General features: G+C 41.6%; 1 protein-coding gene across 1 annotated transcript; it reads left to right on the plus strand.

The window, feature by feature from the left end:
* Positions 1-9728: 9728 nt before the first annotated feature.
* Positions 9729-13162, plus strand: lhfpl5a (LHFPL tetraspan subfamily member 5a). Its single transcript, XM_008409304.3, has 3 exons — positions 9729-10564; positions 12367-12603; positions 13045-13162. Exons 1-3 carry the CDS (start codon positions 10162-10164, stop codon positions 13053-13055), a joined length of 651 nt encoding a protein of 216 aa, XP_008407526.2. The 5' UTR covers positions 9729-10161; the 3' UTR covers positions 13056-13162.
* Positions 13163-13842: the final 680 nt, after the last annotated feature.

The following is a 13842-nucleotide window of genomic DNA, read 5'->3' on the forward strand; positions in this document are numbered from 1 at the left end:
TTTTCATCAGCCAGATTGTTTTATGAAGACACTATAAGCTGTTTAGCTGCACTAAGTGTCCTTTTATAAAACTAATGCAAAACATATGTGGTTATTTTTTATATTTTATTTCTTTGGGGCCCTAAAAAGCTATCTCAATCACCACACATTATAGTTGTATTCATCCATTTATTCGTTATGCAACAAATCTTTACTGCAGCACTTTGTTTATACTTATGTTAAATAGGTTTTACTAGGTAGAAAAGGTGGAACATAATAGCCAGTATGCTAACATAGTGAATGGCAAGAAAGTTTACTCAGAAAACCTGGTTATCCTAATATATATAAAACCACTTGCTCGCTGTTAGTTCTGACACTATTAGCAGTTGTTCAGCTTTTGTGCCTTGGACCAAGTCTAAGCTCTGCAGCAAACTGCAGAACAAAGAAATCTATCACAAATAAAAATTCATTCTGATCTTATTACGATTAAAAGAAATGAAAGATAATGCAAGTGCTGGCCAACATAAAGTACATAAAAATGTTCTCATACTTTTATCTTGCTAATTTATTAGGTTTGATACACTGTTTTTTAGCTGGTTTTGTAAAATTTAAAGTAGTTCTAGCAAAGTTAAATGAAGGATATATATGTATTTATATCCTATCATAGTTATGAAAGTAATCCGGTAAATATATATCAATCAATCAATCAATCAATCAATCAATCAAGGGGACACAAAGGAATTTACTCCAGATAAAAGTTAAACTAGCAAACAACAAAATATACATAATTAAACATAACTTATGGGTATCAAATTAAAAGAACAATAAAACAAAAGTTTTGTTTAATTTTAATAAGGTTAAATTAGGAATAAATAATCTAAATCACTACAGGTCATCTGAAAACTAAAGCAAAAAGAAAAACTACTAAGATTTATACTGCCCTCATGAACTTTTGCAATTTAAACATTGCGCTGTCCTAACAACGCAACGCTGTTATACTACCACTGCTATGCTAGCAGTAGCATAGGAAATACTACTTCCTATCGCAGCATTAAATAATACGAAAAGTCAGTGAAAGCAGCATAATCGCGTTTGATTGACATGACATAAAGCCATAGGCTTTATTAGTCCCGCCTTCTTTTAAAAGTACACACCTATCCGCAGGCTGCAATCACGTGTTGGTCCCGCCCACCAAACACACCCACCGTCTGCTGTAAAGATCACCGGGCCTTTCTGAACCCTCTCTGCTGCAGCGGCCACATCTGAAGCCCATGAAGCTGCAATAAAAAGATCGTGATGGTGAGGAGGGGCCATCGGTGTGAGCACCTTGGGGTCAAAGGTCAAAACTTGTAAAAGCCCATTATGTGCAAGCTGAACGGAAAGCCTGGCTGGGTGCATTTAAGGGAAGTCGCACGAAACACTCTTCCTTCTCCTGACTAACATTTATTCAAAAGGGGAAATTGGTGCCTTTTCTCTTTGTTACGTCAAACAATTTCATATTGTGAATTTTTTCAGTTTTTTTAACATTCTGATCTGATGTACGTTCCCCCTTAATAAAATGAATAATACATGCAAATTGAGCAGGTTGAAGATGGAATGGGGCTCTAAATAGACCGATTACAGCCAAAGTCACCAAATCTAGGCCTATATTCCCTTTTAAATCCTCAAAGTTTGACTGTGTGCTGCGATCTTAATATCCCTAGACCCAGTTTCCAAATGTGCCAAATCACAGAATGTTTCCTCAACACGAAAATTAGTAAATTATTAAATAGCAGTAAATGCATTTCGGAAGTAGGTCAATTTTGCTAGAGAAGAAGGGGTTAAGTTGAATCTGTTTTGCATACAAAATATATATATCCTTTTTATTGACATTTATTTGTACTTGTTGCAAGAGGAGCTTGCAACAAGTACATCTGTAGTAAATTTCAGCTTCAAAAAAATCTTTCAAATATGTGCAGCAGCAGCTTAGGTTGCCAATACCATGAGCCAGCCATGTATGTAAAATTAATGTACAGTACCACACTTCACTACACTTATAGCAGTGCTGCAACTTGTGAGGAACTCACATCTTTTCAATCTTTATCCTTGGAGTCCATCAAAAGCCTTGATTCCCCAGAGGAAGTGATCATAATTGACCAACAGCTTGCAGCGCAATACTTTCTCTGGGCTATTTCACAACATCATGCTGATCCGTGGGCTGAGCAGTGAGGAGTTGGCACCGTCGTCTGTTTCCTGATCACAGCAGCAGACTCACTGGATTCAGAAAATGGGCTGAAAAGTCACTTTTCATGACAAAAATACAGTGCGTGTGTGAGCACTAGCATGAACTATAAACGTATTTTGTGTAGCTAAAGAGGAGCTTACAGCGTTTGTGTGTTGGTGTGCCAGGGACCAGGTGGCAATATTAGTGCTGCACAGGCAGCGGTGCTGGATTCCACACAAGATTAGCAACCAGATATAAGGGTAAAACTGCAATCCTGCCAGATCCACAGGGGAAAAAATTGCAGCCACCACAACTGGAACGACGGCACACAAATCAAAGGGCGACGCACCTAAACGAACACACATTTATGCACATCATAGACTTTCAGACTCTATGAACCGTTATGTAATTACGCTACCCTGTTTTCTTCAGCGTTCCTCTTCATGCATTTCTGCAGTATGTGATTCGTCATGTGAGATCTACATAAAAAAGAAAATCTTCAGCATTTCGATAATATAAGCAGCATATTTCATGAGCGTACACAGCGTGGGTTAGAAAACCCTGAAAATGGTCTAACTTGGCATCTGTAAGACCAACACATAATCCTGTTATTTACAGATACATACAGTTAAATTACCAGCAACATAATACCATCAGAGGCGCTGAAATAACGTAGTCCCAGTTGCCCCTAGGTTGCATCAGCGAGCTTTAGCGGTTTATTTCTTCGGCTCTGGTTAAATGCTTTGCTTCCTACAGAAACATGAATTCAATGCGAGCAGTCTGCTTTTGGGAGAACATCCACCAGATCCTGCCTTCTGAAAACAAAGATGAGTCACGCGTGTGTTCTGTATACTGCAGTTTTTGTTTTTAGGGTATTTTTAAACACTGAATATATCATTTTGATTATGACACATTAAAGGGTGAAATACATTGACTTGGTGCAGTTTCCATTAATCCTTTATTGGAGCTAAAGGAGAAAAATCTCATTAAATCGGTTTGTGTGGGTGTTTCAGCTAAAACTAGGATGTTTTGCCCCCTTTGAAGTGTGTTTCTTGGGATAGTATGTCATACATGTACACAAATTAGGATATTTTATTGCTCCGTATTTAGACTAATACATATTTGCGTCAATTTTGACCAGCTTCTGTGCAATTGCGCCTTCCCGCAGCATGATGCTGCCACCACTTTATTTCAGAGAGCAGATGTTGTAATCAGGATGACGTGTAGTGCTCTGCAACACACACATCACTGTCAGATATTGGGCAGCTCAGAAGTTGACACGAGCAAACGGAGAAGCTGCATGTCTGTCGAACTTTACTCTGGGTGAGAACTAGAGGTGGGCGGAGGGCAGACAGGAAGGCATGAGGAGGAGCAGCGAAGACATCGAGAGGATTCGGAACCAGGAAGAGGAGGGTAGATGCTCGGCGTAGAAGCCAAACCAGGAACACAAGGGAAGGAAGCAGGGGAATGATTTCAACACAAACTGTGAGAGAGCCAAGCATCTCTGATGGACAGTGAGAGGTATAAGCCCGTTTACAGAAGAAGGCCAGGAGGAAATTAAATGGAGCTAGTTTAGCAATGAAGTGTGGAACAATATGTGACAGTTTTCTGTCTCCTCTGCCACTTCCTTAAAGCTGCCTTGATGTGATCGGATGAGGTGCAGCTGGAACTTGTTAACTTGATTGCCTGCCTGCAGGAGGAAACACAGCACACACACACACGCACACACACACACACACACACACACACACACACACACACACACACACACACGCACACACACAGTAGTACGTCTTTCTATTTTCACAAGGACTTTGCGTTCATTTTTCATTCATTTCTACAGCCTAACCCTTACACTTACCCTGGACATAATCATTACCAATGTCACAAACCTTAACCAAACCTCTATTCACGCCTTAGTCCTAAACCTAACCTCTAACCATTACCAATGCCTTATTATCCCTAAACTTCATTTTCACCCTGCCTCCAATTCTAACCCACAGCACAAAAACAGGGGGTCATACTTTGGTCTCCAAAGTTCCCATCAGTCTTGAGAAGGTTAGTGAATATACCAGAGAAGGTCCTAAACAGATTACATAAACAAGCGCACACACACACGCACACAGAGAATTTGTAGACAGAACTAGCAAATAGGTCATCCTTCCCGAGTCTGTCCATTCAGGCAGACAGCCAAGTCATAGTAGGTGTGGAGTTGCCCCGTGTATTTGCAGACGATGTGCTGAACATTGTTTTGCTGAGATGTTCAGATTTTAACCCTGCTTTAAACTTCCTCACAGCTCAAACTCTGACCAGTTTGGAGTACTGTGATGTGTATATTTAGATGCATCAGAGTCTGACTTCCTCTCAACAAGTTTGCTCTTCTCTGTGTTGGCCTATATATTGTGGGTCAACTACAATGGTTGGTGTCCTGCAACTTTTAGATGCGTCTCTGGTCCAACCCGAGTCGAATGGCTAAATCACCTTCTGAGTTGGCGGTCAAGTTCTGCAGAGTCCTGCGAATTAGCTCATTATTTGACTCAAGTGTCGAAGCAGAGACATGTCTGAAAATCTCAGGACACTTGAAGACACCTGGTCTAATCCAATTAAGTGAATTGGAGTTTGTAGCTGTTTGACAAAACATGAAGGATAGAAGTACGTTTTCAAACCTTTGTATTTTGTAGACTTGAGGCTGGAATAAGAAGAGGTGCATTGCTGAAATAGAAATAAAAATGTTTGCCTCCATTTTTTTTTTTTTTTGCTCTGAAAAATGTGAGTACTTGGCCGAGTGTCATTAAGCATTCATGGATGTTTGACACTGGCTGTGTTTCATGCATGTGTGCAACAGAGGAACAGTGTTTTAGATTTATCCGTGTCAGCTGCAGTGGTGTGAAACAGAACAGCCTGCTGCTAAGAGCTTGGCAGCGTTGCATTTTGTCCCAACATCCTGCACAACTCTACTCCCATCTTTCAAACACGAGAAAGCCTTTAGTGGGTATTAACACGAATTAACAATAGCTCTAATTCCTTTCCAACGTCATTGTACAGGGATCTCAAATTTAGTGAAGGAGTCTGAAAGATGGACCAGAAGTATTTAAAAGTGAGTTCAGCACTGCAGCATCACTGAAATGTGTGATTTTCTTTTTCCAAAGCTACGATGCTTCTTGATTAATGCAGATGTTTTACGATTAAGAAAATCCAGTATTTGCTTCTAAGGAGCACACTGGATCAAGTTTGTGTTGAAATTACTTGCTACAAATTTGAAGTGTTGGTGTGGGGTTGGGAGGGGGTCTGAGCTTATTTTTCATGAGACGTACTGACTGCTTTAAAAAAAAAAAAAAGAAAAATCATGAAAAATGAAACGAAAAGGAAAAACAAAGACTTATTAAAATGAAAGGCTTTCAGTGAACACTGCCGTGCCGAAACCAATTCCACATTACTCATCCTGATCGGCTGATTCTGATGAAATCTTCCTAGCATACATCATCTCAAAGGGGAAAAAAATTCTCTGTTAACATAAAACTTTAAGACTTATGGTGAGGGGTATAAACATATACCTGATATTAGCAATATCAGGTCCAGACCACACATTTTCTGCACAGAGCGAATCCAGCTTGTTTAGTTCTAATCAGGGATTACCCTAAAAAAAAAAAAAAAGCTTTTCACCAACAACAAAAACACTAAACTGGCTGCAGTGGATAATTACCAACAAGAAACAGGTGTAAGAAACACAGCAGAGTTGTCAAATTATTGTTCATTTAAAATCAAAGGTTTCAGAAACACAAGAGCTTTAAAGTCCAAGTCTGCACAATGGTCTGCCTTTCATGTCATTTCCTGTCAGGCATTCACCCTCTCATGACTCCCTGGTACCAAAGGAAAAAAGGGCCTTTGTCGTTGAACCTGACAGGATTGTCAGGCTGCATGAGCAAAGGTGCCTTTACTGCCAAGGTTGCCCACAGTAAGACAGCTCTTTTAAAATTCCAGAGGACTACGGGACCAAAAAAATAATAAATTCTCCTGTGCTGATCTGGAAGCTCCAACTGACTGTACATAAAGATTCAGGAAGGTTCTCAACCTCAATCCAAATGAAGGCCTTTGCTGATGCCAACTGCAGTCCAATAAGATGGCATGAGAAGAATAACTGTCTTCAAAAGTCAAATCTCCTTCCAAACCACCAAAAGGTGGGAGAAAACATCATTCTTTGACCACTGTCCAGAAATATTTGCATAATACATCTGTGAAGAAATTTGCGATGCAATTAACAGAAGCGGTTAGATCAGCCAATGAACAGCCTGCTTGAGTTTGTGAATATTTTCATCCTCCTGGTCAGGCTTCTTTTTATTTACCATTTTACAGTCTGATTATCGTCCAGCAGCACAACAAAAAGCAAATGTTTTCAAGTCACAAACAATCCGATATTTTATGATGTAATAAAGCTCCTCAAGCCAGTTGAGATCTCTATTCAGCATTAAGAAGACTGCCAAATAAAAACCAGCTGCGCAGTCGGAGGACTTGTACAAAAAAAAACTTTAAAAAATGTGCTCTGCCTTGTGTGCTTTCAAATACTCTGACACTGATCAATGAAAAGATGGTAGAGACATTCCACGACTAATCTGCAGCTGTAATAGCTGAAAAAGACAAACAGCACTGCATTTACGCATCGTACCATGACGGAGCGAACAGCTGTACAAGACATTTCTGAACCCAGTTAGTGCTGAAACGGAGCAGAGCTAAACAGCAGCATCTGCAGAGGAACTGAACAGAAATCCTGCATATTTCGAGCTGCGGAGCGGTATAATTAGAATGTAAATCTGTGGAAGTATCTGAAGAGCAGAGTGTGAAAGCAGTGATGTAATGTAAAGCTACGTGGAAGGTTCTGGCTGCAGATCACTTACGCATCCCTGAGCAGATTACCAGTCCAAAAAGAGAGAGGGGGGGGGGTTATTGGTTGTGACCGATCAGAGATGAGTCCACCACAAAGTGGACCTACATTTCAGAGTCCTTTCCCGCAGGGCAACTTAATGACTCGCAGTATTTCTCTCGGGTCTCTGACTCTCCCTGATGGGCCGTGAGCAAGAGGCGGATGGGTGGAGGGGTGAAGGTGGCTCACAGTGGTCGGTCGCTGCGGTGAGGGGGGCAGGGAGGTAGTGACCGAGACGGTGGTGCAACACAAGCACACCAAGACCAGAGCGTGACGAGAGGAGAAGGACGGTGGAGTCGCAAAACCAACAGAGACGTCTCTGCGCGCCTAAATGTTGCTTATAGTCGTTCTGCAGGAAGCAATGACCTGCATAGCTGCTACTACATGTGGAAGAGTGTTTCTGCCATAAATGGTCAGCCTCAGAGAAGGTTTGTTTTCTTTTTCTCATTACAATTCACAGGTTCAATCAAGTGAACTCAGAGTAACATTTTATATCATCTATTCACCATCTTGGGCATGCAAAGAAAAATTTGCACAAAAAAAAAAAACTCCCACAAAATCCACTCCCCCTCTAACCACCAATGTCCACCTCTACACACACACACACAGTTACACACACATTAAATATCACTCCATTCTGAATTAGAAAATTGGATTTCTTCTCCAGATAACTTGATTATAAGCAGCCTCTGCCTCACACCAGGGCCTGCATCACTTAATAAAGCTCGAGTGCAGTGCCCTGTCGGTGTGTCCACATTCAGACAGAAAGAGAAACTACTGCATGATCATAACTCATAATTCCTTTTGTATGTACATTGAAAGAAGCATGACTAAACCAAGCCAAAGGTGAACAAAAAACATAGCTTCATTCTAGGCGGTGACAGGATTAGAAATCTTGTAAAACAATAAATCTGTTAGGATTAGGGGTATGAAAAGATGCCTTTTAGTCTACACATTCCTGTGTTCTCTTTGTGCAGCAACATGAAAAACAAACACTGAAAACAAAGATTTGAAACTGAACTGGAAAACTACACAGAAAAAAAAAAAAACTTGTTCACGTGCATGTTAGCGTCAGAAAACTTACAGCTAGCTTACTAAACTTTAAATATATGACAACATTGTTGGTTTTCTAAGCAAACTGATTTGTTGTCACTTCTAAAATTGCTTCAGTTGAATTACTGTAGCAGCAGATAGAGACCGAGTGTTCTAACATGACAGAAAAAAGAGCTTTCAGAATTTAAAATAGTTATTTCAAATACTCAGGTGCATACTTTTGCGTGGAGGAACAATAAGGAGTTGAGAGTTTCATCGACTACTGTTCGCCACTTTAAATGACTAGCATGCATGAACACGGTTTTAGACGTCTGGGGTACAATTCTTTACAATGGCCCTAGAAAATAAAGGAAAAGGGAATACGTGTGGGCAGATGTTTAGCTCCATCTAGTGGCCGATTGTGATAAAAGCAGGAACTTATCTCCTCTATTGCCAGTAAATAAAATGCTATTTAATTTAAACAACTTACTATTTAAGTAATTAAGTTGTTTAAATTAAATTAAACTTTTTATATATATATATGACTCCATGGTCATGGCAAAAACATGTCATAGGCTTGTTTGTGTTTTTTAATTGTTGCTGACCTATATGGAGTCCATCCATCCATTCATTCATTCATTTTCTTTCACCCTTGTCCCTCAGTGGGGAGCTGGCGTTCCGGGCGGGAGGCGGGGTACACCCTGGACAGGTCGCCAGTCTGTCGCAGGGCAACACAGAGACACACAACCATGCACACACACACACCTAGGGGCAATTTAGACAGACCAATTAACCTAACAGTCATGTTTTTGGACTGTGGGAGGAAACCGGAGTACCCGGAGAAAACCCACGCATGCACAGTGAGAACATGCAAACTCCATGCAGAAAGACCCCAGGCCGGGAATTGAACCCAGAACCTTCTTGCTGCAAGGCAACAGCTCTACCAACTGCGCCACTGTGCAGCCCCTATATGGAGTCATTGTTATTATTGTTGTTGTTAAGGAGGCTTTGCAGCTACTATTCATGGAGCCACCATCCCAGAAAGATCTACTCTTTATCAGAGGTTCCATGAGGAAAACGAGAGACAAAGATGAGCAGAACTAGTTATTATAACATAACGATGACGCAGAAACGGACCAGTAAATCTATCCAAGACTGAAAAGTCCTAAGGTGGAGAGCAATTTGTTTGAAAATTGCAAATCAACAAAAAAAATAAAAAATAAAAAATAAAAAAAACCCGCTACCGACTGCAAGAACAGTCTCTGTTGCCATATTAGGCTACTTAAATAACCACATTAACCAACCATCCAACATCAATAAGTCTATTTTAATTCCATTTGGAAAATATTGTTTAAAACTCTTCGTGAACGTACGCATTACCTGCATGTGTGTTTATCTGTGTTAGTGTATTGTGAACAACTTACGGTGTCATGTTTTCTGTCTTATTTTATTAGAGTGTTGTATCCATCTTTTGCAACTTGGGGAAACAGAGGGGAGTTAGCTTTTAGTGGCACAGCGCACCAAAAGCGCCAAGCAAAATGGTGGCATTTATGTTTGAGTTGCACCTCCCCCCGACCCCCCTCCCCCCCCTTTTTTTTTAATATACCTCATTATCACAAAGCTGTGTAAGGCGGCTGGTGGTACTGGATGCGCGTCTCACTCTTCAGCGGATCTTTAAGCCATTAATGATTCATTGTGTGAAGACCACAGCCTCCCCGGGGAAGAGAACAACTATCGCCTCCACATGAGGCTCAGGGATAAAAGCCACTGCAGCCCGTCCGCTGCTTTTACGGGGACTCGTCGCCTCCGCAGGGCAGATGAGTCAGAGAACCTCCTGGTGTTCAGCACCGGGGAGCTGTCCGTGGTTTTGAATCCTCTTGACGCAAGACGACAGGCTTCTTGGGCGCCTAAAGAGCACATGAGAGTCATCTGAACGGGAGAAGGAGGGGCGGGGGATGGGGGGTGGGGGTGAGGATTCAACTTAACTGAAGACAAGGAAATAACTTTTACCAGTTTGCCTCTCGTCGGGATGCTTCCTGCTCAAGAAGCGGCCAAGATCTACCACACCAACTACGTGCGCAACGCCCGGGCCATGGGCGTCATGTGGCAGGTGTTCACCGTCACCTTCGCGGTCATCATGGTGGTGGTGTTCATCCAGCCCTACTGGATCGGGGACAGCGTGAACACGCCGCAGGCCGGCTACTTCGGCCTGTTTCACTACTGCATCGGGAACGCGCTCACCTCGGAGCTCACCTGCAAAGGGAGCGCGCTGGACTTCGGCTCCATCCCGTCCGGGGCCTTCAAGACGGCCATGTTCTTCGTGGGCATCTCCATGCTGCTGATCGTGGGAAGCATCGTCTGCTTCAGTCTCTTCTTCTTCTTCAACGCCGGGAGCGTCTACAAGATCTGCGCCTGGACGCAGCTGGCCTCCAGTGAGAGTTGGATCAGAGTTTTGTCCGCTGCAAATTTAGTCTTTAAAGTGTTGCCGCGATAAACAGATGGAGGATGTGTGATTAGAGCTATAGGCGGGTGTATTCAACACACAATAAAATAACCCTAATTTCTTGAGGTGGAGGTTATCAAATTGTTACCTTCTTCTTTGTGGAGTAATGTTTGTTGCTGTAATTGCAGCCTCGTTTTTGTCCGGGTTCGTCTTTGCGCATCCAGAAAGTGAAATCGTCCGTTCCGCATTAGAAAATGCAGCCTGCACTAAATCACGTTTCTGGTGTGGATCTTTTTTTTTTATTTATTTGTGTTTTGTTACTACGAAAGTATCATCAGTTTTGATTGTGCAGTTTCTGTTAAATAAGTCGCTTTCAAGTATGAAAACATGCATCTGTCAGCTAGATTTGATGGAGGCCTTAAAATAACAGCAATAACTTTTTTTTTTTTTTTTACACATTAGACATCCTAGTGAATTGCATCTGCAATATAATGTACGATCAAACTTGCTTAACAAATCCAGAAATCACACTAAAGGTATTGACGAAATTGTGGATAATCAATCAATAGCGCAGAGAACGCAAATTAGAGCGAAGCTCAATTCTATTCAGAGCTGCAAATGTTTGGCAAACCTCGACCAACGTGTGAAAGTTCAGCCTCTCTCCTTCAGAAACACTTTTTTAAGAGGCAGGAGAGAAACATGAGTGCGGCTTGGAAACACGATGCGGCTTGTGAACAGACGTGCCTGCGAGTGAAAGGATGAGCCTGTAATGAAACGAGCAATGAGATGCAAACCGGAGGTGTGCTGTTACACACTCTGCTCTCACTTTTCATCCCAACACACACCTGCTGTCTGTCCATCATGCGTCTGTGCGTTACAAAGAGGTGCTTGGTCAGTTTGAGACCATTTAAAGTTTTCTTTAAGGGGGAAAAAAAACGGCATTAATGGAGCAACATTAAAGTTGCTGTTGGGGAAAGGTTAGCACAGACGTTATGAAGTTGTTATTTCAGTAAGTAGGGCCTTTTTTGTTGTTGAATTCAAAGGAGTTGGGAGTGTTAATGAGGAGCTTTGAATGTGGGCTAAATACATTAAACATTTCTAAATTAATGGCAGAATGACCCAGAACAAAACTTCTGATTTAACTTAAAGTAAATTTTTTTATGCTAAAATGTCTCAATTAATTTTTTTGTTGTTGTTTAGGGGAAACAAAGTCAGCTGAGCCCTTTGTGAGAATTCAAGTTTTTGTGGGAAGTTAAGATCTGAGACGTGAGAGAGTCGAGTTTCACTTCACGTTAAAGTGAGATTACACAAACCTGAGTTAATAATGGATGAATAGCTTCGTCTTTCTGAGCTACAAAGTTGCTAAGCAACTTAACATTGAGGGGGTGTGTGGAAGTTTTATTTCTCTGCTGAATATCCTCTTTTTGCTTTATTAGTACGGTAGTTGCTTTTCATTTTTATCTGAAGGAAATGGTTTCTAATGTTGCATTCTCAACATGTGGAACATCATTTTTTTTTTTTTAGTCTCGACACACACACACACACACACACACACACACACACACACACACACACACAAATCAAAAATAGTGCCTCTTTCTGTTGGTTGATCGCATGGCTAATCCAAGTTAAAGCTGTGCGCCGTGTGTGGCGGCAACCACATGACAAGCTGAAAACCTCATCGCGCATGAATCCTCCTGCAAGTTAAGAAGGCTTTGCAGGTCAAAATGTTTCAATCAACAACAAAATTTCGACACACCTCGCCACTTTCCGTGTCTCGCACCTGTCCAGGTACGTGCATGGTGATCGGCTGCATGATCTACCCCGACGGCTGGGACTCGGAGGAAGTGAAGCGCATGTGTGGCCAGCGGACTGACAAATACACCCTGGGCAACTGCACGGTGCGCTGGGCCTACATCCTGGCCATCATCAGCATCATGGACTCGCTCATCCTGTCCTTCCTCGCCTTCAGCCTGGGCAGCCGGCAGGACAAGCTGCTGCCAGAGGACTTCCAGGTTGAGGGGAAGGGTAAGAAAGATAAAGACCTGGTGGGAGAATACTGAGGAAAGAGGAGGAGGGATTTTAGCACTCAGAAGTAGATGGACAGAGCCCAAGGAGGAATGACTTGAAATGGTTTAGATGGTTGCAAAAATACTTTTACCTTTTACACTGAAAAAAAAAGAAAGACACAGAGAGAGAGAGAGGAAGAGAGAGTGGTCCAAGTAAGATGAAATTGGTATACGTGTAGAGCAGTGTGGGCATAATTGTAAAACAATTTATTTACATCCACTCTGGGCCTATCTATCAAGATACCTGCAGTGCAAATTGTTCTTTGAGCCATCTAACGGATCAATGCAGTAAGGATGCACCGGGTTTTACTGTGCTTTGCCAACTATAAATGTTAAAACTTCTGACTCAGATTAAACATCTGATCTGACCAATCTTTTTTTTTTTCCCCTCTTTTGACAGATAACGCATAGATCCGTGGTGAACACAATGAGGAGATGCAACCAGCTCAACTCCCAAAGAGTTTACAGGCAGTTTTCCAGAAACGACTCCAACAGAGCGATGGTGTTCCACTGACCTCTGGCTTCCTGGACTCCGTTGTCTCATGTCTCCTCTCATGTGTTAGGGAGGGATGGACGGTACTTGAAGGAACACTCCTCTTGTACCCCCTCCAATACTTGTGGAGGGCGAACATCCGAGGATGTTTCACTCCTGGACATTTCATCTCCACAGTTTGACATCTGGAAATATGTGTTGAAATATGAGTCGTTGTTAGTGACGACATTTGCTACGTTTCCATTACAAATGTATGCATATCTTTATTTATAATCCACTGAAGCTGAAAAACCACAACTTCTCAACTAGTGCTTCCATTAAATGAGAGGTGAAATCAAAATCACATATGAATGACTGAACACGTGAACAAACTTTTTCCATGAGTGATTTTGACTTCATCTCTATTGCAGCTATTTTTAATTAGCTTAAGATCGCATGCCTCTGATGCTGGGAGAGAAGAACAATGTCATTGTTTTAACTGCAGCAAAATTGACATGAGGTTATATATTCTAAAAATAGATGAAAACATAAGACACAAAACAAGTTAATATTCAACTTCCTGTCCAAAGACATTAGTGTCTAATGGCGTTTTTAATGTTTTTTGGGGTATTCTGTAGAGAACTTCAGTCCCTTTGGTAATTTAAAGCGCTTCATAGATAAAGCTGGATTGGATTTGGCCATTTCTTTATTAATCTAGAAGTGACA

This window comes from Poecilia reticulata, chromosome 5, assembly GCF_904066995.2.
Source record: "Poecilia reticulata chromosome 5, P_reticulata-male-v2, whole genome shotgun sequence".
Classification (NCBI taxonomy): domain Eukaryota; kingdom Metazoa; phylum Chordata; class Actinopteri; order Cyprinodontiformes; family Poeciliidae; genus Poecilia; species Poecilia reticulata.